Source organism: Phyllostomus discolor, chromosome 8 (assembly GCF_004126475.2).
Source record: "Phyllostomus discolor isolate MPI-MPIP mPhyDis1 chromosome 8, mPhyDis1.pri.v3, whole genome shotgun sequence".
In the NCBI taxonomy this organism is placed as follows: Eukaryota; Metazoa; Chordata; class Mammalia; order Chiroptera; family Phyllostomidae; genus Phyllostomus; species Phyllostomus discolor.
The window spans coordinates 40,263,511-40,285,505 of NC_040910.2; the positions used below are offsets into that span (position 1 = coordinate 40,263,511).

A 21,995-nucleotide genomic window follows, 5' to 3' on the forward strand; every position below is an offset into this window, starting at 1 on the left:
CTAACCCTAACCCCCCGCCCCCCACGGAAGCCAGCGCAGGACAGGTGGGCAGAGAGAGGCGGCAGAGAGATGGAGGGACCGAAGATGAAAACAAACGAGGGGCGCGGGGCGGGAGCCGAGAACAGAAAGACACAGGAACTAACTTTCAAAGTGAAACCCCGGCTCCCTGAGGGGGCTGCTGAGGCCTGAATCTGCAGAAACAGCAAACAATAAATAAATGAAAACACGCGGGTGGCCCGTCTCCCCCACCCCTGCTGGGTGCACGCACGACAGCTGGGCGACAGACGCAGGGTGGGGGGGCAGAGCGACTTCCACACGGGGGGGGGGGGGGGGGGGGGGGGACACACGCGGCTGCCGGCCCCGGCCCGGGGTAGCTGCTGTGCTTTCTCTGCCTGGGGTTTGGCCATGACCTTCGGGCTCTCCTGTCAGTGCTCCCCCCCATGCCAGCCTGGCCTTGGGCCCTCGTCGGGGTCCCTGGGGGGCTGGGGAGGAGGAGGCAGGACGGTGAGGGAGAAACCCGAGGGCCGGGGAGGGACACAGGGACCAGTGCTCGAACTTGAGGGAGGGAAGCAGCTGTCGTGAAACATGTGCTTCGCCCGCGTTCGGATGGAAGAACTGACGTCAGACAGGAAGGAGAAGGGAGCACGTCGGAGGGGCCCTGTGAGACCTCCAGGACCCCCAACGGAGGGCCGCGGATGCCAGGTGACCCCCGAATGCTCGAAACCCTCGTCTGGGCGAACACACACACAACTGACACGACACAGCCCGGCAGCAGCGCCAAGGGGGCGTCCGCGGGCAGGGGCACGGGAGCCCTCGGTTAGTCACGGACGCTGAGTGCCTCCGTTCGGTTGGGGAGAGAGCTAACAGGAGCCCGTTCGGATGCAGGGAGCGGAGACCCGAGTGCGAGTGCAGGTGGAGGGGCGGCGTACACGCTGAGCTCCCCGGGGAGGAGCGGCCACGGGCAGCATAAAACCGGTCAGAAGCAGCCGGCAGGAGCCCATTAAGAGGGAGGAGATGGGGAGGGTGTGGCTCACTGCACACGCTGCCGCCGGTGGAGGACAAGACCCTGACTCAGTGTACCCCCCAGGTGACTTCAGCTGCACCCCTTCCATCCACAGGGTGCTGTTTAGAGGCAGGAGTGTGAGGTCTGTGGCCGTGGAGGGCAGGACAGGGCGCGTGGGAGGCACGGCTTCTGTACCTTGCTGGGTGCACACCCTGTGGGGGGCACACCTGGGGGGCGAGGGGAAAAGCCTGGCGGCCTGAAGAGGAGCAGGAGCGGTGTGAGCAGAAGCCCAGCTCTCCCTGCCAGCAGGAACGGGTGGGGGCAGGGGCTACTTCCTCCCAGGAGAGGGCCACCACCAGTGAGACCCAACTTTTCCCGACTCGTTTGGCAGTGAGCAGAACCAGCCCTGGAGCGCCCCGGCTGGGACCCACGCGGGAGTTTGGGAGTCGGGACTGGAACCGCACCGAGCACGGCCTGAGGGGGCAGGTGAGGGTCGCCGGGAGGCAGCTTCCTGTCCCCCTCAGTGTTGCCCCTGGCACCTGGGATAAGCACACACCTGGTGTCTGGAAGTTAATGCGTCTCATTTCCACGGGGTCCTTGGGGTGGTGGGGGGCGAGGTCGGCGTTGTTCAGCAGGCATTTGGTGCGGGGCTCCGAGTCCTTGCGTTTGCTTTGCGGGGGGAGGAGGAAGAATCCGAGAGTGAACACACTCCAGGACCCAAGAACGTCTCACCCAGCGGTGGGAAAGGGACTGTGTGTGTGCCTGACTGGGACCACACGTGCACATGTGTGCAGTCTCTGGGGCAGCCAGGCCCCCCCCACAAGGTTCAGCACCACCCCATTCTCCCTCCTGCCCCAGGCCCCTACAGGGTGGGGCCAGCTCTTACCTGTCAGGTTTGCTGCTCCCAGACGCAGACACACGGGTGAGGAGGAAAGAGAAGTCAGGTGAGGGAGTGCTGGCCACAAAGGGCCTGTTCTGACGGCGGGTGGCTCTGCGAACCTCCCTGAGCCTGGTCTCATCCAGAAAATAGGGCCGACCCTTTCTGCCAGGCCCACCCTGCTCCCTCTCCAAGCTGGGACAGGCCCCATGTGGCCACTACACCCACCCCCCGCCTTAAACTGGGCAGAGAGCCTCCACCCCGTCCTCCTGCCGAGTGGAGCGTGAGGCTCAGACGGAGTCACACTGCCGGCCTGGGGCGAACCCCGGTCCTGCCACTGCCCAGGCTGAGGGACCAGGATCGAACGCCCGCCCCCTGGGCCTGGGTTGCCCTCTCTGCACCCCGGAAGGCCTCCCCGACGGTCTTCAGGAGGACGCTTCCCTGGAGCTTTCCACGACACCCGCCTTCCCGGAAAACCCTCTCCTCGCAGGCAGGGGGGTGCCGGGGACTCACTTCTTGTAGAGCAAGATGGCAATGACGATGCAGATGATGAAGACCACGGCCAGCACGGGCCCGATCACCCAGATGAGCCCCTCCTCGCCGTCCACGATGGGCTGTGGGTCCGGGTTGTCCAGCTGGAAGGGGTCTGAGAAGGGGCTGGCGGCGAACGTCTGCGTGGGCAGGCGGGTATGGGGGAGGTGCCCGTCAGCGTCCGCCCTCCCTCCGGGGCCACACGGGCCACGTCCCTCCCCTGCTCTGGGCGCTCTGCTCTGTGGCTCCCAAGAAAACGGACCCTGGGGGTGGCCTGCATGGCTTGGCCCTTCTCCCCGTTGGCCCTCTGCTTCAGCCGCTCTGTAGCCCCTTCTGCTCCTCTTGGACCTCCAGACCTTTGCTTGGGGTGCCGTTTTCTGTTGAACTCCTACACATACAGTCAGGGCCCCAGTTCTCAAGTCCCTGACTCCACAACGCTTCTCCATGTGACTCCCCTAGCTCCCGTCTGCCCAGGAGGCGGGATCTGTGTTTGGCTCTGAGGCCAAGGCCCCAGAGGCAGAGGCCCTGGGCAGGGCTGGGCGTGGGCAGACACCCCTCGGGACTTACAGGCTCGCTCTTCTGCAGCACAGCGAGCACAAAGAGCACGTATCGGTGGCCCGGCTCCAGGCCTCTGTTGTCAAAGCCACCGTACTGCTTCTGGTCACCAGGCTGGAAGGTGGACGGCAACATGGAGAAGCGGGCTGCGATGTAGGGCCGGGGCACCTCGAGCTGGCGCGAATGCCGCAGGCTGCGCCGTTGCAGCCGGGAGATGTCCTGGATGAGCTGTGGGGACAGAAGTGTGGGCTGCCCGGGGCCCAGCTGGGAGCCAATGGGCTCACGACAGCCGGGACATCTGTCCCTTGCAGGCTGGGCCCCAGCCCTCACCTCCTCCAAGTCCATGTCCTCTGGGCTGCCCAGCGGGGTCAGGAACTGGCCGCCACGAGACTTGCGCAGCGGCACCATCACGATGAAGTAGCTCCTGTCACAAGATGAAGAGCCACAGGGAGGCCGTCTACAGGCGTGACCAGACAGATGCTGCCCGGGGTGCGTGGGGGCCTCCCTTTCCGAGTCTTCCCTTCCGCCCACGTAGCGGGTCCCTTCCCTGTGGCCCCAGCCGCGGTCCAACCTCCAGGCCTCTGATTGCACCGTGCCTCCTGCCCGGGAAGCCTATCCCTTGCAGTTATACTTCTTGAATTCCTACACAGCCTCCAGAGCCCCAGCTACCACGCCCACACGCTTTTGTGGCCCTCAATTCTTCTCTGCCTCTTGCTGCCACACCACCCAACAATCTGGGCGCCCAAACCAGTAGATGGGCAGGCACCCAGCGGTGTCAGAAAATGTCGGAGAGGTAGACGCACGGCCACAGGCGGCGACCACTCCCATGGGAAGCGTGGGAGCCGCACAAGATGGGGCTGACGTAGCCCCCGTTTTGTGGCCAGGGGAGGGAGCCAAGGCGCGGAGAGGGCACGGGGCTGCCCTGCCACACGTCGGCTGGCTAACGGGGGGTGTGTGGGACCCGGGGGCTGGGGGGCCGAGCGTACTGGACGGGCACGGGGCTCTGGCTGTCAGGCAGGTGCACCACGATGAAGCCGTCGGGGTTGGGCCTGGTGGCCACGCTGGGCTTGGTGCTGAGCAGATTGAAGGCGGTCCAGGCAGTGACCGTCTGCTGGAGGCCGCCCAGGCTGCTGCCGCGGTTGGTCAGCACGAAGTTGTAGAAGGTGTTGGGCTTGAGATGCGTGATGAGCCTTTTGGTGGTGCGGCCGTCCACGTCCAGAGTGAGCCCGTTGTACTGGATCTGCGGGCCGGGCCGGCTCAGTGCGGGTCTGGGCCAACCGCCACCCCAGACTGCGTCCCAGACACAGCCCTGACCCCGCTCGACTGACCCCAGACTGATTCTTAATCCCAATTAAGCCCCAACTCTGACTGAGCCCTAATCCTAAACCTCAACCACAACCCTAGACAGAGCCTCAATCCCCGCTCAGCCCCAATTCTGAGCCCTAATTCCAGGCCAGGCCCTGGCCCCAGGCTACCTGAGCCCTAATCGCAAACGAAGCCCCAGCCCAGACTGAGCCTCAGTCCCAGGAAAGCCCAACTCTCCTCAGCCCTGAGCCCATCTGACCTCCAACGCCACCCGCCACCCCAGCAAGCCTCGACTCCAGACCGAGCCCCAGATCCTGGCCCCGCCCACCGGCCTGCCAGGGGCCGCACCTTGTAGGGCGTCGGTGAGTTGTAGTTGTCGGGGAACTCCCAGCTGAGCAGGACCGACGTCTTCATGATCATCTTCACCTTAAAGTTCTTGGGCGAGACTGCGGGCAGCAGCCGAGCGGGGGAGAGAAAAGAGAAGCCCCGTGAGAGCCAGGAGTGGGCTGGGAGGGGGTGTGTGGGGGGCGGGGCGGCCCAGGCGTTCCCTGTCGTCCACTGTGCCTGTGGCCTTCCTGCCTGGCCCTGGCCCGGCCCTGCCTGGCCCTGTCCCAAGACCCTGCTGGGGGAGACGGCGCGGCTGCAGAGAGAAGGCAGAGGGGGAGGGGGTGGGGGATGGCGGTGCCGCCGAGGCACGTCCCACCTTTGCCAACGCCAGAGCCTCAGGGTCCAGACTCGCCTCGAGCATCCACGAGGAAGCAGAAAAGTGACCACTTACCTGGGTGGGGGAGAGGGAGGGGGCTGGGGCGGGGGTGGGCACGAGGCCGGTCCGGCTCTGGTGCGGGGTTGCCGCGCCTACCTTGGTCCCGCAGGAACGTCCGGTAGCGGACGGGGGGGCTGTAGGGGCCGGGGCCCCGGCGCGTGTGGGCCCGCACTTGGAGGTCATAGGCCGTGTCGGGCTTGAGGCCCTGGAGCGTGAGCATGTTCTCAGCGCCGGGCTCGGCCGCTGCCGGCAGCTCGGTCTCTCGGGCAGGGCCCAGGGCACCGGCCTCCCGGACTGCCACTGTGTACTTGACAATGGCCCCGTTGCGCTCGGCAGGCACCGGGGGCAGCCAGCGCAGCAGGACAGTGCCAGCCGAGGCGTTGCCAGCCGCCTCGAGGATCTGCGGGTGGCCGCGGGGTGTGTCCTCTGGGATGCTCAGGACCTCCACTGCCTCCTCGCCCAGGCCGCCTCGGCTCCGGGCCGCCAGCCGGAACACGTATGTGGCCCCCTTGTGCACTCCTGACGCCGTGTAGTGATCCTCCGTGGGCGGGAACTCAAGCGTGGCCAGGGGCGATGAGTCCTCGCGGCCAAACTGCAGGCGGTAGCCCAGGACCTGGTCCTCGGTGGTGCTGGCTGGGGGCTCCCAGCGTGCCAGCAGGCTGCCCTCAGGGGACTGCTGCACCGACAGGGTGGGGCGGCCCAGCACTGTGGGGACACAGGGCTGGCGTCAGTAACTCCCTGCCAGTCTGGGGGCACGGGGCGGGGTTGGTGCTTTTAAAAGCGGGTCTCAGAGAGGCCTCCCTGAGACACGGACACCTGAAGGAGGTGAGGGAGGAAGCCGCAGGGAGATCTGGGAAGGACAGAGTTCCAGGCAGAGAGAATAGCCAGTGCACGGGCCCCGAGGTAGGACGGTGCTGGGGGAGTCTGAGGAACAAGGAGGCGGCCAGGGACTCAGAGAACCCAGTAAAGGAAAACACCCCGGAGTTCAGAGCAGGCCTCGCCTGTCTCTTCCTTTAGTCAGTAAGCCGCACATTTCCTGCCTGGTCCATTTGCCCATCCTGGCACCTGATTAATATCCATGGGACACAAGAGCATCCGAATCCTGCCCGTGCCCTACGGTTCTCGCAGCCTTAGTACCGAACATGCCGAAAGAGGTCTCGGGGCCTGGTAAGGGAGAGGGGAAGCACGCTTCTCCACTGCAGGGCCTTGGATGGGCGGTGCTGTGAGCGGTCGCCGTGAATGCAGTGGGTTGCGCTCGGCAAGCACGGCCCTAACGCCACGTCCCTCAGAGAGGGGGAGGGAGCCTTGGAGGCTCCTCGGAGGAGGCGGCAGGGGCACTGGGCACTGCAGGATGCACAGCCTAGCCAGGCTCAGGAGACACATGGGCATGGCGGACAGCAGTGTGGAGAGGGGTTGTGTCGAGCCTACGTGTCTGGTTGTGAGCGTAGAGGTGGGGCACCGAGGGCCCCAGAGGGAGCAGTGGGTGCGGGAAGTGGGACGGAGGCCTTTCTGTGGTTTCTCGGACACACTGAGCCTGTTCCCCTCTCCAAGCCTTTGCCTGGGCTGTGCCCTCTGCTTGGAGCACCCTCCCCTTACATCTGCACAGTCGCCTCTTCCTCCTTTCTCCCCTCTCTGAGCCTTTGTGGCTGGAGAGAAAGCAGACCCTTGGGACTGACAAGAAGAGCCAGAAAGGGAAAATGAGGAAGGGCTGTCAGAAGGGGGGCTTGAAGGTGCAGCTGGGAAGACAGGCACAGCTCCCCAAGTGACAACCCCCCCAAGGTGGCCAGAGCCAATAGAGGAATGACAGGGTGTTGCGGGGGGCCCAGAAGGGGCACAGAACTGAGACTGTGGCATGGAGGGGGTGGGAAGCCTCCCCCAATGAGAGAGAGACAAAGTAAAGACCTAAAGTGTGGGGAGGAGCAGGCCAGAGAGAGCGTCCAGGCAGCCGGGCAAAGCCAGGACAAGGGGTTTGAGGCGGCCCTTAGCTATCTGCATCTGGCTGCAGCCAAGTGGCTACTGAGGGTGAGAGTGAGGAGGATGAGATGGGGTTGGGTCTGGCTGGGCCCCAGATGCCCCCCTGAGCAGCACCCACCCTTTTGCCCTGGAGGTTCCCCCTGCCCAGCCCAGCCCACCCTCTCCCTACAAGGGCGCAGTAACTCTGCAGGGACACCGTGAGGGCCGAGGAGCCATCGGAGGAGGGGGTCTCATACCTGCTCCCTTGGTCACTACCACCTTGGGTTTGCTGCGAGCGCCATCGCCTTTCATGGTGTAGGCGGCTACAGTGATGGAGTAGGTGGTCTCGGGCTTCAGGTTTGTGATGATCATCTCCTGCAGGCAGGGGCAGGGTCAGCGATGCAACCGGAGCTGAGACAAGCCCCACCCACCCTCCTTCCAGGGCTGGGCTCAAACATGTGGGGCCTGGCCCCGGGCAGAGACGTGCACCCGACCGCATGCACAGACCCCGACAGGTGTAGGTCCATGCTGATCCGGGCGCACGCAGCCTGACTGCATGCAGTAGGGCAGTTGCCTTTGCTCCAGTAATCTGGCTCCCACCCCCCTCCCCAGAGTCGGTCCTTGCAGCAGCCACCGGAGGGTGCCTATGCCGGTCCTCTGCCCACAGCCCTCCAGGGCTCCCACCTCCCTCGGGGTAAAAGCCCAAATCTTCCTCGGGGTTTACAAGGCCCTGCAACACCTGCCAGGTCCCCTCCCTGCTCTCACCTCCTCCTCTCCCCTCGCTCACTCTGCTCCAGCTACAAGGACCTCCTCACTGTTCCTCCAACATGCCAGGCCTGGCCCTGCCCCAGGACCTTCGCACAGGCTGTTCCCTCTGCCTCCACTATGCCCATTGGTATGCTGGAATTTCCTATACCAGCTTGCGAGAGCCAACAATTAAGTTCTCAGGAATTTTGTGAGCCAGTTATTGAAGTCATTATTAAAAAGTAAATTATATAAACTTACAATTAAATAAAAATAAAATTTAAAGACTCAAGGATATTATATATGCAACCCCCCCATTTATTCTACTATGTTTACCACTGTCTACGGTAAGGTAACCATCAAGGTTAGCTCGTCTCTTACACCTTGTGGTGCAACACGACAGCCAGCGGCTGGAGACCGACGTGGTGGGCATATCCCCACCACCGGCAGAGGCCGCATGCCGACCATGGCTGCCCCCGCCTGCCCCTCTGGAAAGCTGACGTCTATACCACTGCCTACACCCTGCCTCCCCGAGAGCAGTAACTAGACATGTATCTGTGTCTTTCCCCCAGGAACGTCCCTCTCCCACACTGAGCCGTGACCCCAGGAAGGGCAGGCGCAGGGCTCTGTCTTGGTCACTGTCACTTCCGCGGCCCCTTGCACAGGCTGTAACCTATAAGAGGTGCTCAGCAAATGACTGCTGGTTCAAGGAACGCCACACACCCCCACGTGCACCGCCACACGCGTGCCCATCTCCCACACATGCACACCACAGACGAGGCCCAGCATGCCCGGGGCTGAAGGGTGTCCCCAGGTCAGGAGCACGAGGAGGGTCAGGGATGCGTGAACAGAGGGTCTCCTGCCCCTGAGCCTTGCACTTACTCCCTCTCAGGGTCTGGGCGGCTGGGAGGGGCTGACATTCCCTACGGGAGGGGTAGGGCCAGTGTCACTTTAACATCAGACCTGGGGCTCGCAGAAGACCCTGTGGCCTCCATATTGAAAGCAGAGAGACAGCCCAAAGAGGCAGTGACTTGCCCAAAGTCACAGAGCAACCGCGACTCTGGTTCAGGGCCTCAGGGGAAAGCTCGAAAGGACGAACACAGTGGTGCCATAGGCTTCCTCTCCCACCCCGGGCCCACTGACCCCTGTCATTACGCAAGGGCCAGGAGGAAGCGGACACTTCGGATAGTGAGAGAATTCCTAGGTCAGGGAGGGTTGAGGCAGGTGATGAAAGGGTCAGGCTGGGTCAGAAACTGACACAGCTCTGGCCTGGGTAGGATGGGGAGATGCTGGGGTGGAGGAGGCATTCCAGGAAGGGCCTGAGCACAGGTACGGCGGTGAAGACCTCCAGTGAGGCAGGGGCTCGTGTGGCTGGGAGCCTGGGGGCCACCCAGGTGAGAAGGACACAGATGGCCTCTGGGTCCGGGGCTCTGGCTTATGGCCAGGGACCCCTTCTAGAGTCCCCAGCAGGTGCCTCCTGGGGCTGCTGTGCCCATTTGCCCAATGTGAAGACTGAGACTACGAGCTCTAAGAGGTAATGGGATGTGCACCTGGGACCCAGGGGAGGAGACCCAGGGATGGGGGCGGGGGTGTCACAGCACAGCAAGGCACGGCCGGAACACAGCACGCCAGTGGCCGGAGGGTGCTACTTACATATTCAGCCGTGTCATCCGTCTCCCACTGGGTGTGGGAGGAGGCGGCAGGGGAGAGAGGAGGAGATGAGCAGGGTGGCCAGAGAGAGAAGCAGCAAGAGGGCAGGAACACAGGGTGGGGCAAATCCCCGCCCACCTGGAACCCCGCCCACCCAGGCCCCTCCCTGAAGCCCCGCCCACCTGGGCATCAGCCAGCATGATGTCCTTTATGCGTGGCGGTCCCTGGGCCTCGGCACCCTCCATGCGCACGTAGTGGACCTGGTAGCCGCGAATCTGGCCATGCTGTCGGCCTGGCGCAGGTGAGCGCCACAGCACGCGGATGGCCGTGGCGTTGAGCGCCTCCGCCTCTACCTTCCGCGGAGGCGCGCTGGGCACTGGCGAAGGGAGGGGAGCAGGGAGTGGAGGGGGAGGGCGGGGGGCACCGTTACTGGGGCGTCCAGCCCTGCCCCGGGCGGCTGCCGGATGCCAGGGTGCCGAGCGGCTGCTAGTTAACAGGGTGCCTGCTCTAAGTGCACACCACAGCCAGGAGGGCGTGCCTCCACCACGCCTCCCCCGCCCAGGGAGGGGCCCTGCGGGTGTGCCCCGCGCAGAGATGGGGCGACTGCGCAGCACCCCAGCCTACAGCTCCCACCCAGGGCCTCGTGACTTTCCGCAGGCTGCCACCATCCTCACAGCAGGCCTTCTAGTCAGGGGCTCTTTTTCTCATTTACAGAGAAGAAAGCTGAGGCCCAGGGCACTGAGCCCGTGATCACAGGGTGAGAAACAGGCACAGCAGGGGACAGAACTCGGGTAGCCAGCTGCCTGCTCCTACAGCCCCCGGAGTGCAGCTGGCCTGCTCAGAGTCTTTCTTGGCCGGCCCCCAGACCAGAGGCCTCTCCACCTGCCCGCCCCCCACAAGGAGCTGCTTCGTTTCCTCCCTATGCTCAGGACACAACATGGGGCTGCCGATCGAACCTTCCAGGTCAATGGCTCAAAAAGCAAACCAGGTTCGAAGGGGCTCGGTTTTATCAAGGAAGCTGCTCACTTCAATTCGACCCAGGCCCTCAGCTTTCCCAAGGTGAGTGCCCACATCCCTTTGCATCTTAAAACTTTCTATCATGCACTTGGCTACGGCAGGAATATTGACACCGCAGAAACTGACTAATGGTATAGATCCACCTCCGTCTCCCAGAGAGCTGGTGGTTCACTGTTATCGGCCCATAGTCTACCTACTTTTAGGCAGGATGGTTTATACCCAGGAAGCTGTGAATGCTGGCTCATCCTAGGATAAATCTAAAAGCTAAATCTGGGGTTAGAGACCACAATTTTTTTTACAAATGCTACTTGCTGCTTCTTACACTTTGCTTCCATGGTTTCTGCCATTGGACCAAACTATAGGGCTGCCAGCTCAGCTTTCCAAGCACAAGGCTCAGGGAGCCAACGGTGCCCAGAGGTCTGGGACAGAGAATTCCAAGTCAAAGAGCCCAGGACTTCTTGGGCAGGGAGCTTGCTTCTTGTCTCCCTCTCATGACAGTGGCTTCTACCTTTTGGCCACCAGCCAGCCCAGTTTTCCAGATAGGAGGCTCCAAGGTGGGATGGATGGGCTGGGGCCTGCGGGGGTCCCCGGGCCGGGGCGGTGCTTACCGTCCTCGTCGGTGCGGATGACCACGGGCGAGCTCTCGGGCCCTGGTCCCACCTCTGTGTGAGCGACAGTCGTGATGCGGTACTCCGTCCACTTGTCCAGTGACTCCAGCAGGATCTGAGTGGTGGTCGGGGGGATGCCGTTCACCTCCTTGGGTTGCGGGTCCTCCGAGCCCAGCGGTCGGTAGCGGACGCTATAGCTCACCAGGGCCCCGTTGTGCGTTTCCGGCGGCGGCGGGCGCCAACTTACCAAAATGGCCGTGGAGCGTGTGCTGACACACTTAACATCTTGAGGGGGGGCAGACGGTTCTATTGGGGGGGGAGAACGTGGGAGTGGGGAAGGGAGGCGGGATGGGCAGGAGGGGCGGGGAAACAAAAGATGGGAAAGAGAAAATAAAAAAGAAGATGATAACAAACAAAACAGGACCAAAGCAAAGAGAAGTCGAACCCAAAAGAAGCGGGTGTCAACTGAAGGTGAGATGGGTGGGTGGAAGCAGGGCTGGGAGGGCTGGCCAAGAACACTGCGCTCACTCGCGTGGCTGCACCTACCCGACACAGAGCAGGTCGTAGGTAGTGGGCAGCCACAGCCTCTGTGGGGCACACAGGTGTGTGCCAGGCATTGTGATGAGGAACAGCAATAAAAGACCCATTTACTGGGCACCCATTATGTGTCAGGCACCATGCCAAGTAGAACAGCAATAAAAACCCTGTTTACTAGGCACCTACTATGTGCCAGGCATGGTGCCAAGAACTTCACAGAACAATAACAAAAGCATCTATTTGTTAAAACTCCCACTATATGCCAAGCGCTTCATAGAATAGTACAGGTACTTACTTATCGAACATCTACTATGTGCTGAGCCTTCTGCCAGAGGAACAGCAATAAAAGCCCCACTTACTGGACACCTACTATGTGCCAGCCACTATGCCAAAGTGGAAAAGCAATAAAGCCCCATTTGTTAGGTAACTACTGTGTGCCTGGCACTGTGCCAGAAAAAAGTCCATTTACTGGGCACCTACTGTGTGCCAGGGATGGGTAACATAAATACACTAATTTACTGAACACCTACTGTGAGCGAAAGGAACAGCAATAAAAGCTCCATTTATTAGGCACCCCGAGCTTTACAGAGTGACAGTAAAATATTTGTTTATTGAACACCTACTGTGTGCCAGGGACTATGCTAGCAGTAAAAGCCACATTTATTGGGCATCCACTGTGTGCTAAGTATAGTGCTAGAGCTTCGCAGCACAGCAATAAATGCATTTACTTACTGAATGCCTACTGTGTGCCAGGGGAATAGAATGTTGGGGAATAGCAGTAAAAGCCCCATTACTGGGTACCTACTGTGTGCTTGGCATGGTCCTAAGAATTTCCTGAGTTAACAGTAAAAGCACCTATATCCTGAACACCTGCTCTGCAAGAGACCCCGGGGGGATGCCCTACTGTAGGCTGGGCACCATAATGGCCCTCTACAGATAAAAACAGCAGTTGCCTTTTATGCAGCACCTACACGTGCCACCAGGCACTGTGCCGAGGACTTTACCAGGTAACAGTGACAGTCTCCATATTCTAAAAAGCACGCACTGTGTGCTAGGCACTGTGCTAGGGGGTTAACTGAAAAACAGTAACAGTTCCTACATATAAAGCACCTACAGTGTTAGGCACTGTACTAAAGGCCTTGTAGAACATGAATAGTTCTCACTTCTTAAGCATCTACTATATGCCAAGAACTGTATTACTGGGTAACAATAGTAGTCCCCATATATTAAGTACCTACTATATGCCAGGCATTATACTAAGGGTTTTACTGGGTACCAGTAAAAGTTCCCATGTATTAAGCACCTACTGTGTGCCAGGCACTATGCTAAGGGCCTTACATAAAAATGGTACTAGTTCTTATTGAGCACCAGTTACTTGCACACATGGGGCCCAGGGCTTTGCAGATAATAAGCTCCATATTCTGAGCAAAAACTGAGTCCTGGCACTGTGTCAGGCCTTTCAGGCTGACAACGGCTCCCACCTGCACACCTACTTCGTGTCTAGCACCAGGACAAGTTCTTTAAAGAATGCACCACTTATTGTATGCCAGGCACCGTACCAAGGGCTTTGCAGAACAATAATAGTAGCCCTCGTGTTTTGGGTACCTACTGTGTGCCCGCAATGAGGTTAACCTTGTGACAAACTGCTAATAGCTTTGATTCACTGTCAATGATGTGCTCAGCACTGTGACCATCTGTTTAGATTTAAAACAGCAGATGCATATCTGGAGCACCTACTGTGTGTTAAAGGCTTTATGAAATATTCTCCATGTGTTGAGCACCCACTATGGACCAGGCCCTGTGTAAAGGCATTAGGGATAATAAACCTCAAGTTCTATGCACCTTTTGCACACCCAGCACCCCAAGTACTTTATAGGCTCAAAATGCATCCCACTGATCAAGCCTCATTTAATATTCACAGCCACCCTAGGGAGCCAGAACTATCACTCCTCCAGCCCTGCCCCATGTTACAGGTGGAGAATCAGTTCAAAAACTCAACTGCCCAGGTTTTCTGTTATCACTGATTAAGTACCTACTGGGCGCTCTTCATATAGCACCGCCCCTTTTATAGATGAGGAAACTGAGGCCAGGAAATGGCAAGCTGCCAGCCCTAGGGCATGTGGCAAGAGGCAGGACAGGGACCTGGGCTCAGCCACTCTCCGAGGGCAGCCTCAGCGTGTGGCTGGGAATTCTGGCCTCAGCCTGTGCTGCCTGTGAGCTCTGGGCAGTTGAGGATGGCTGGAACTGCACTCCCCCTGCCGCCCACGACGTGAGTCCGCCTCGCCTAGAGGGTGGCCCAGAAAAGTCACTGGCCTTGCTGGATGTCAAGGCACCGAGAAGCCTCCCCATCGTGCCAGCCCCATTTGTTCTCTGCACATGTGTTTGCAGAGTGCTCACTATGTGCCCACCCTGAGCCAGACCCTGGGATCCAGAGAGGATCGGAAGCCTCTGTCTCCAAAGTCATCAGGCTACAAGAGACCCCAGAGGCTATTCCACCGACCCACTTCAACTAGAATGACCCTGCAGCCTCACTCGAAGTGAAATACCGGAATGCCCCCTCCCACATTTCTTGACCAGCCACCCCAATCAAAAGTGCCCACGGGAATCAGGCAGGAGTGAAAAAACCAACCAAGGAATGTGCCAGAAGGAATGAATTCACTGAGACAGAGAGGAAAAATAAAACCAAACTATAATAAAACATAAAACAACGGTGATGGTGATGATGATGAGGAAAACCATAATAAAAGAAAGACGCCTTCCAGGAAACTCCCAGTCTGGTTACCTACCTTCCACTCTTCAACTGCTAACTTATATGACTTTCTTACGAGGGAGGGAGTGGCGAACGCTGAGCTACAAGGCCAGACCGAGCTCTGGGTGGGTCTCCAGAAGCAAGCGGGCCTACAGCCCCGCTCTGGCCCCCAGTGCGGGCAGGCTGCAGTTCCGGACTGGTGCCGGTGAGGCAGGGAGGTGGGATGGTGTCAGGGGAGACCCACGGCTGAGTGGTCTGGCCTCCACCTACCCTTGAGTTCAGCCTAAGAAGCCCGCAGCCCTGGGGGAGACACGCCTGGCCCTGAGTCTTGGCTGCCAGTTTTCTCAGGCCCCACCCATCTCAGGGTGAGAAGTGAAGAGTCCCTTCTCGCCCGGTCCCTGTCCTGGGCCGCCCCGAGGTTCGCATGGCTGGGCCAAAGCCACTTTCTGGACGACCCTGGAGGCCGCCTCCTTCACAATCCGGCCCAACCTGCATGGCATCTCAGGAGGGGGCAGGAATGGACGGGATCAGGCAGGTGTGTGCGGCATCGTGTGACTCCAGATTCCCCATGTCTAGGCGGGCGGGCCTCTTGGCAGTGGGGCAGAGAACTTGGGGGGCTGAATTTGGGCTCTGGACTGTGCGTGCAGCCCAGAGCTGCTGGGGCCGGTGGGGGACATGCAGGGTGGGCCGTCTTTGTGAACTTGCTTGAGACCAGCGCGTACTCACCTGGGTGGCACCTGTGCCAGTCTCTCACGTGGCTGCCCAAGCCACAGGACACCCTCACTGATCGCCTCACGCACAAGAACGCCCAGACACCTGTGACCTGCAGAGCGCCCAGCTCGGCACGGAGGAGCGTGGAGGAAGGAAGGGGCTGAGGGTGGCAGGGTGCTGTGTCTCCGAGGCCCCTGACCCCAGCAGCTCAGACATCCTGACCCGAGCTGCTGCCATTCTCGACTGACCAGTGGTCCCCCCCAGGTGCACACACCTGGCAGGGAGGTGGGGGCGTGGCTCAATGTTTGCACACTGAGACTGCTTCCAGTACAAGGCCTGGGTGGCTAAGCGTGACTGACTGAGAAGTGGGAGGGGAGGAGGGCCACAACGACGAAGACCACAGCAGTGGAGACCACGGCAGTGGAGGCCACACCAGAGGCCATGCCGGGCTAGGCTGAGCAGAGAGGAGAGAGCAGAGGGAAGAGAGGGAGGCAGCACGACAGCGGGAGGAGGGGCCTGCACATGCTCTCAGAGCTTGGAACAGGCAGGGAGGGTGGTGGCGGGGGCCACAGGGTGGCCCAGAGCCAGCTCCCAGCTGCAGTGTCCTGGCCAAAAGGTAGCGTATTTGTGACAGGGAAGCCGGGCAGGCACAGCACAGAACTCTAGAAATGGGAGAGCCCTGTACTGGGCCCTACAGTACCCCCAAAACCCAGGGTCAGCTCTGGCTCCACCACCCCTGCCCTTGGCCATGGGGACCCTGTGGTGGGGGGGGAAAGGGCCTCCAGGGGAGCCGAGATGGGTCCGCACCCTTTTATCTCCCTGGGGTGCAAGACACGACAGCCTCGTGTACCCTTCTAATCAGCCCCAAACCAGGGAGAGGAAGAGAGAGGTGCAGTTAGCAACTCCTCCCAAACTAAGGGCAAGCCCGCAAAACCAGCCCCAGGAACACAGAGAGCAGAGCCCTGCTGCCCTGGCGGGAAGAGCGAGGACAGCACTGGTGGGCGGGCATGGGCCAGAGGCGCCCCCACCCCCTATGGCAGGCTCAGCCTAGGTCAACGCACACAGAGAACATCTGCGATGGCCAGGGTCCCCCCAGAGATGAGGGTGGGGTCCGCGAGACACCTACTGGACTGCAGCGTGCGCTGCCGCACCACCGAGGTGAAGGCGCCCAGGCCTTGCGGAGAGTGTGCCGCCAGGCGGAAGGCGTACTCTGTGTTGGGCTTGAGGTCATCCACCACGAACGTCGTGGCTGGGTCGAAGGTCCTCCTGACCTGCGAGCAGGGGCAGGGGCGGCGAGAGAGACACACACAGAGACACAGAGAGACAGAGATTTAGAGACGACAATAAAGACGGAAACGGGCACACGGACAGGGAGGTGCAAACAGGCATAAACAGAGAGGTCATGGAAGAGAGAAACACAAAAAGACACAGAAAGAGAAAAAGGAGTGGAAAGACACACAGAGACAGAGGCACCAATGAATTTATAAATAAGGGAACAGGGTGAGACACAGGAGAGAAGAGAGAGGGAAAAAAGTGGGCAGAGGAAAGAGGGAGAGAGACAGAGACGCATAGAGAGATGGAGAAACAGCAAGGAGAGGTGGGAAATTAGCAACACACGGGGCAGAGAGAAGAGGGAAGAGGGAAGAGGGGTTGGACGGAGCCAGCGAGGCAGCAGCAGCCCCGCAGAGCAGGCGAGGGAGGCCCTGGCCAGCGCCGCCCCCACCCGGCCTGGCCCCCAGGTACCTCTCGGCCGTGCTCGCCTTCCCGGAACAGGAGCTCATACATGATGATGCTCTCTTGCCTCGGGGGGCTCCATGAGAGTCCAATGCTCGTCTCTGACTTGGCCTCGGCCCGGAAGTTCATGGGCTGGCCAGGCACTGGGGCGGGGGACAGAGGAACAGAAATGGGGAGAGGACAGGGAGGGGTCCATCCCCGGCATGCCTAACCTGCCAGGTGCCTGCATTCTCCTCACAAAGAGCCCCATGGAGCTCAGGCTGTTTGTCTCCAGACACTTCCAGAATGTTCTCCCACTCTTCTTATTACTCTTTGCTTTCCAGGGGTACTCCCTGGAGTCAGTGGTCCACCTCAGTCCCCCATCCTTTCTGCTTCCAAATCCCCTTATCAAATCACCCTGCCGCCTCCCCCCACCCCACCCCCCCAAACTTAGTGACAGAAAAACTGGTGGGGACGATGTTTGGAGATGGGGATCTCCATCCCTTCCGCTCTGTGGGGGCAGAGTCCCAACCCTCCTGTCCCTTCCCTTGAGCTGCCTGAGTCTTCCTGGATTTGAGGTTCGGGAAGCCTGCACCCACGAGGAAAGGACCAGAGACCCGCAGAGGGCTGGGGCCCCACACACCAAGATGCCCGCCACCTGACGACCCTGGTCCTCCAGTCTGAGTGGCCGGAGGCCAGCCCACTGCCTCTGGGTCATGCGTGTCCCATTTGTTATTTCAAAATGGGCAGCGTGAGTCTCTCCAACGGGAGCAGCCGACAGTGGCTCTCAACCCAGACGCCAGTGGGCCGGGCGGCTAGCGGGAAGCGGCGGCGAGGGGAAGTGGCACGCCTTCACCCAGACACAGCCAAGGGGACCTGTCTGCCTGCCTGGCTACAGCCCCGTGGGCTTGCCAAGTCAGAGTCCCTGAGTGAAGCCAGAAATCTGGGTTTTCTGGGACTTCCTGCTCTGAAACACTAGCGTGAAATGTTTTAAAGCGGGACCAATAAGCCACGCTGTGACTTCCAGGCAGGATCAGCCAGCCGCCCGCCTGCCCGCCCACCCGGGAGCAGGCGCGTCACCACGCCTGTGCCTCTCCCTCTGCCGGGGGCCCCGGACCCTGCTGCCCCCATCGTCAAGCCCACTGTGGGCACCTCACCTCCCGGCTGTGTCTTGACCTGAATGGGGTCTGAGAGGGGCCCGTCGCCCACGGAAGTGAAGGCCAGCACACGCACGGTGTAGGTCTCGTCCTCCAGCAGGCTGCCCACGGTGGTCAGCAGGCTGTCGTCCACGTTGTGCTTCTGCCAGTTGCCCACGGGGTGCTCGGGCTCCATGGTGTAGTAGATCCTGTAGCCCCGGATGAGGCCGTTGGGCTCCACGGGCTCCTCCCACTGGATGATCATGGTGGTGGCGCTCAGCATGCGGGCCTGCACGTTCCGCGGCGCGCTGGCGGGGGCCTGCTCGCCCGTGCGGGTCACCACGGACTCGCTGGGGGGGCCCTGGCCGATGGAGTTGACTGCCGACACCCAGATCTCATACTCCGAGTTGGGGCTCAGGCCACCGATGCTGTACCGCGTCGTGGTGATGTCCTCCTTGATCTGGTACGGCCCGTCCTGGCTCTTGGACTTGTACTCGATGACGTAGTAGGACACGGGGTCGGGGTTACCCGAGTCCCAGGTGATGGTGATGCTCGTAGCTGTGTTCTCTGTCACCACGGGAGTCCCGGGTGCTTTGGGAAGAGCTGTTGGGGGAGGGGGGCCGGCATGGTCACATGTTGGCCTGGGCACCCTGAAAGCTGTGTGACTTTCAGCTATACTACTGCCCTCTTCGAGCCTTGATTTCCCTGGCAGTGACCAATGACTCCCATCCCAGTGCCTACAGCAGGGGTCAGCAAACTACGGTCCAAGTCTGGCACCGTTTTTGTGAATCAAGTTTTACTGGACTACATCAGCGTTTACTTATTTATTGCTGATGGCTACTACCCTATCAGAGCAGAGGCGAGTGGCTGCAGCAGAGACCAGGTGGCCTGGAGAGCTGAAGCGTTCATCAGGAGTCCAACCCCTCAGCCAAACGACCAGCAAACCAGCTGACACTGACACTTCCATAGTCCTGGGGTGGGGCTCCTTACACTTTTCCAGCAAAAACCCAGACACCAAATACTTGCAGCTTTACAGGCCTCTGTTGAGACTACTGAGCTCTGCCTTTGTAGCCAGAAAGCTTCCACAGACGAGCCCTGAACAAATGGGTATGTCTCAATAAAACTTTATTTATAAAACAAGTTGAGGGCCAGATTCAGCCTGAGGGCTGCAGTTTGCTACCCCATTTTAAAGCTGGAAAAAACATCTGTGGGCACCTCCCCCTGAATCTCATGATGAACTTGAGACATAGGGAAACTCGGCAGTCCCCACGCCTGCCCCCATGATGTCTCCGAGTCCTGGCACGGGCTATTATTCTTTCTCAGAACTGTGCCCTGTCTTCTTCGGCTCGAATTCCCTCTCAACTTTTAGTCTTTCCCTGAACTCACTTTCCTGGGAGGTGGGGCCTCTCCTCTGGGAATGTGGCCGGGGCTGCATGGCCCCTTACAGGCCCTAATCGGCCCGTGTCATAGCTCCCGGGCTACACAGGCGCCTCTCACTCTGGACTGTGAGATCCACAGAGCAAGACCATGAGACCATCTCTCATTCCACAGGGCCCAGAATAATTTATAACCAATAAATATAGATCCACAGAATGGTCCCCCTTCGAAGCTACGAATGTCCACAGCCAAAACTCAGAGGTTTTCCCGCTGCACTTCCGCACCTGCACCTGGGCTCAGGGAACCCTGCCTCCCCCGCACCCCCTGCTTACATTTCACCGTGATCTGGGCCACGGCCTCGATGACGCCCAGGCTAGACATGGCTACACATGTGTAGTTGGCGGAGTCCTTGACATCCGTGAGCTCCAGCACATTCCGACCCACGGGCATGTCGTCTTCAGGGGTCAGGTCCTCGGCGCCCTGCATCCACTTGACGTAGGGCATGGGCGAGCCCACGGCGACACAGGTGATGTTCACGTTGCCGCCTGGCATGATCTCGTGGCTCACGGGCAAGATGGAGAATCGAGGGGCCACTCGGCGGACTGGGGGCGGGAGGGAGATGCACAGGGTTGGGGGTGCGAGTTGGGGGGAGACAATGCAGAGGAAGAAAAAAGAAAGCAGGAAGAAAGAAAAAGAGGAAAGACGGAAAGAAAGAAAAAGAAGAGGGGAAAAAGTGGAAAACAATTTAAATATAAACAAGGCTGTTTCCTTCCCCCAGTTGAAATTTTTTATTTCAAATGAAAAAAAAAAAAAAGAAACCAAATAAAAAAAATTCCAACACAAAGAAACCAAAACTTCAAAGGAAGGTACTTCACAAACAATAGAGATATATCGATATATAATCAGAGACATGAAGCATTATTTCATAGCAACAGGGTTTCAGAGACCAGAGGGGCTGGTCACAGCACAGTTACGAACACAAAAATTTATCAGCTGTTTCTCATCTTTGATGGCAGATGTGGCTTCAGGGAGCAGACCCTCCAGCCGCTCTCCCAAGTGGGGAGCTTTGGAAGGTCCCAGCTGTGTGTGGGGGGTGCTCTGGGAGGGACAGAATGGAGCGCAGAGCTCAGGGGGAGAAGCTGGAACCAGGAGGTGGGGGGGGGAGAGGGGGGCCTGGGCGGGAATCTCAGCCCTCCACCCTCGCCCCCTCTGGTGACTCAGGGACCCCGCCCACTTCCCCGGGGACCCTCCAGGAAAAGATGAGAAACTCTAATGAAATTTTTGTGGTTTTTGGGTATAGAAACCCTTCTAAAAGCTTCTGTCGGATCTCACAAGTTTCCATTGATAAATGCAGCTCTCAGAGTCACAAACAGCATGCAAGAGAGACTGGTGGAGAGAGAGAGAGAGAAAGGAGAGAGAGGAGAAAGAGAGAGAGAGAGAGAGAGAAAGGGGAACAGAGAGAGCTCTAATGCATCAAAGAGGCCTGGATCTCAGGGGCCTTAGTGCATACTCATGGGGGTACCAGAGAGCAGAGGTAGGTGAGGCGAGAGAGAGAGAGAGAACACAGGGAGAGAGAGAGGGGGAGACAGACAGAGAGAGGAAGAGGAGGGAGGGGGCCCACTTCAATGCTGCATATTAACTCTAGCAGATGTGACCCAATGTGACATGCCACATTGTCACATCCTAGCCCTGGCAGAATACAACAATAATAGTAATAGTAGTAGTAATAGTAATAACGATAATAATAACAATAGTAATAAATGGGGCAAATGAACTTGAATGCTGGGCAAACGGGGACATGTTCTGTGCATTTCTTAGCAGGGAAGCGGTGCAGCCTTCTGTCCCCAGCTCGCAGACCATGAAGGCAGCAGGACCCATTTCGGGGGCTCCGTTTTCGGAAGTTGGGGAGGTTTCTGGGTTCGGGGTGAAAGGGGCTGATGCTCACGGGCACCTGACCTTCCAAAGGGCACTGTGGTCCCACTGAGAGAGGTTTAACCGCAGTGGGACAGCCTGGGAAAGGCTTCTGGCCGGAAAAAACGTGTCCCTGGCTAAGAGCTTAGGGCTTCAGGAAGTCACCTGGGCAGGTCCCCAGCTTTGGGGGGGTCAAGGAGTCTTGTCTCCAAATGGAGACAGGACACGGTGGAGTCTCAAAAGGCAAACCAGGGATACAGCGTGACTTTTGGCATTCTACCCTGCCTCTATCTTTCACATGGCATTGGGGGTACAGTTGCACCCCTAGGAGGATGTTTGTAGGGGTGTGGCCTGTGCTACAGAGGATAAAGGGAGGCAGCCTGGGCTCCCAGCCGGAAACCCTGGTTTCTGCTCTCCAGATCCCTGAACGGAAGCAGAGCCCTGTGGGGATGGGCAAGAGGGTCAGGAAGTCGGCACCCTTCAGAAAAGGGAGCCCCACGAAAAGTCCAGAGTCACACTGGAGACAGGATGGAGAAAGTGGAAGGTGCCCCCTGAGGGGCGGGGCGGGGTCGCAGGGAGGAGGGCAAGGAGCCATGCAGACAGTCGTGGGGTGATGGGCGGGGGTCTGAGATGGGGGGCGGCTCTCCGGCAGGGCAGGGTTGGGGGGGTCGGGGCAGAGGATGGGGTCTGGCCAGCCAGTGAACGTGGTCCAGGCCAGCCGCCGCCACCGGCATCCACAGCGAGGCACATGAGTGGGATGCCCAACGCTGCGTTGTCATGGAAACGGAACACGATGGGGGATGAGCGTGAGGAGCTAATTAATCAAGGACAGAAAACGGCATCAACGTCCAAAAC

The 21,995-nt window shown here is 59.6% G+C and overlaps 1 protein-coding gene across 1 annotated transcript in view; it reads right to left on the reverse strand.

The window, feature by feature from the left end:
• Positions 1–21,995, reverse strand: part of PTPRS (protein tyrosine phosphatase receptor type S) — a 95,726-nt gene that overhangs the window by 11,271 nt on the left and 62,460 nt on the right. The window contains 17 exon segments of the mRNA XM_036032231.1: positions 144–191; positions 1,560–1,672; positions 1,890–1,901; positions 2,394–2,551; positions 2,979–3,194; positions 3,297–3,390; positions 3,953–4,206; positions 4,620–4,717; positions 5,131–5,739; positions 7,245–7,362; positions 9,385–9,411; positions 9,564–9,757; positions 11,007–11,312; positions 16,130–16,274; positions 16,747–16,880; positions 17,874–18,455; positions 19,562–19,831. Of these exon segments, the coding sequence (XP_035888124.1) occupies positions 144–191; positions 1,560–1,672; positions 1,890–1,901; positions 2,394–2,551; positions 2,979–3,194; positions 3,297–3,390; positions 3,953–4,206; positions 4,620–4,717; positions 5,131–5,739; positions 7,245–7,362; positions 9,385–9,411; positions 9,564–9,757; positions 11,007–11,312; positions 16,130–16,274; positions 16,747–16,880; positions 17,874–18,455; positions 19,562–19,831 (3,378 nt within the window).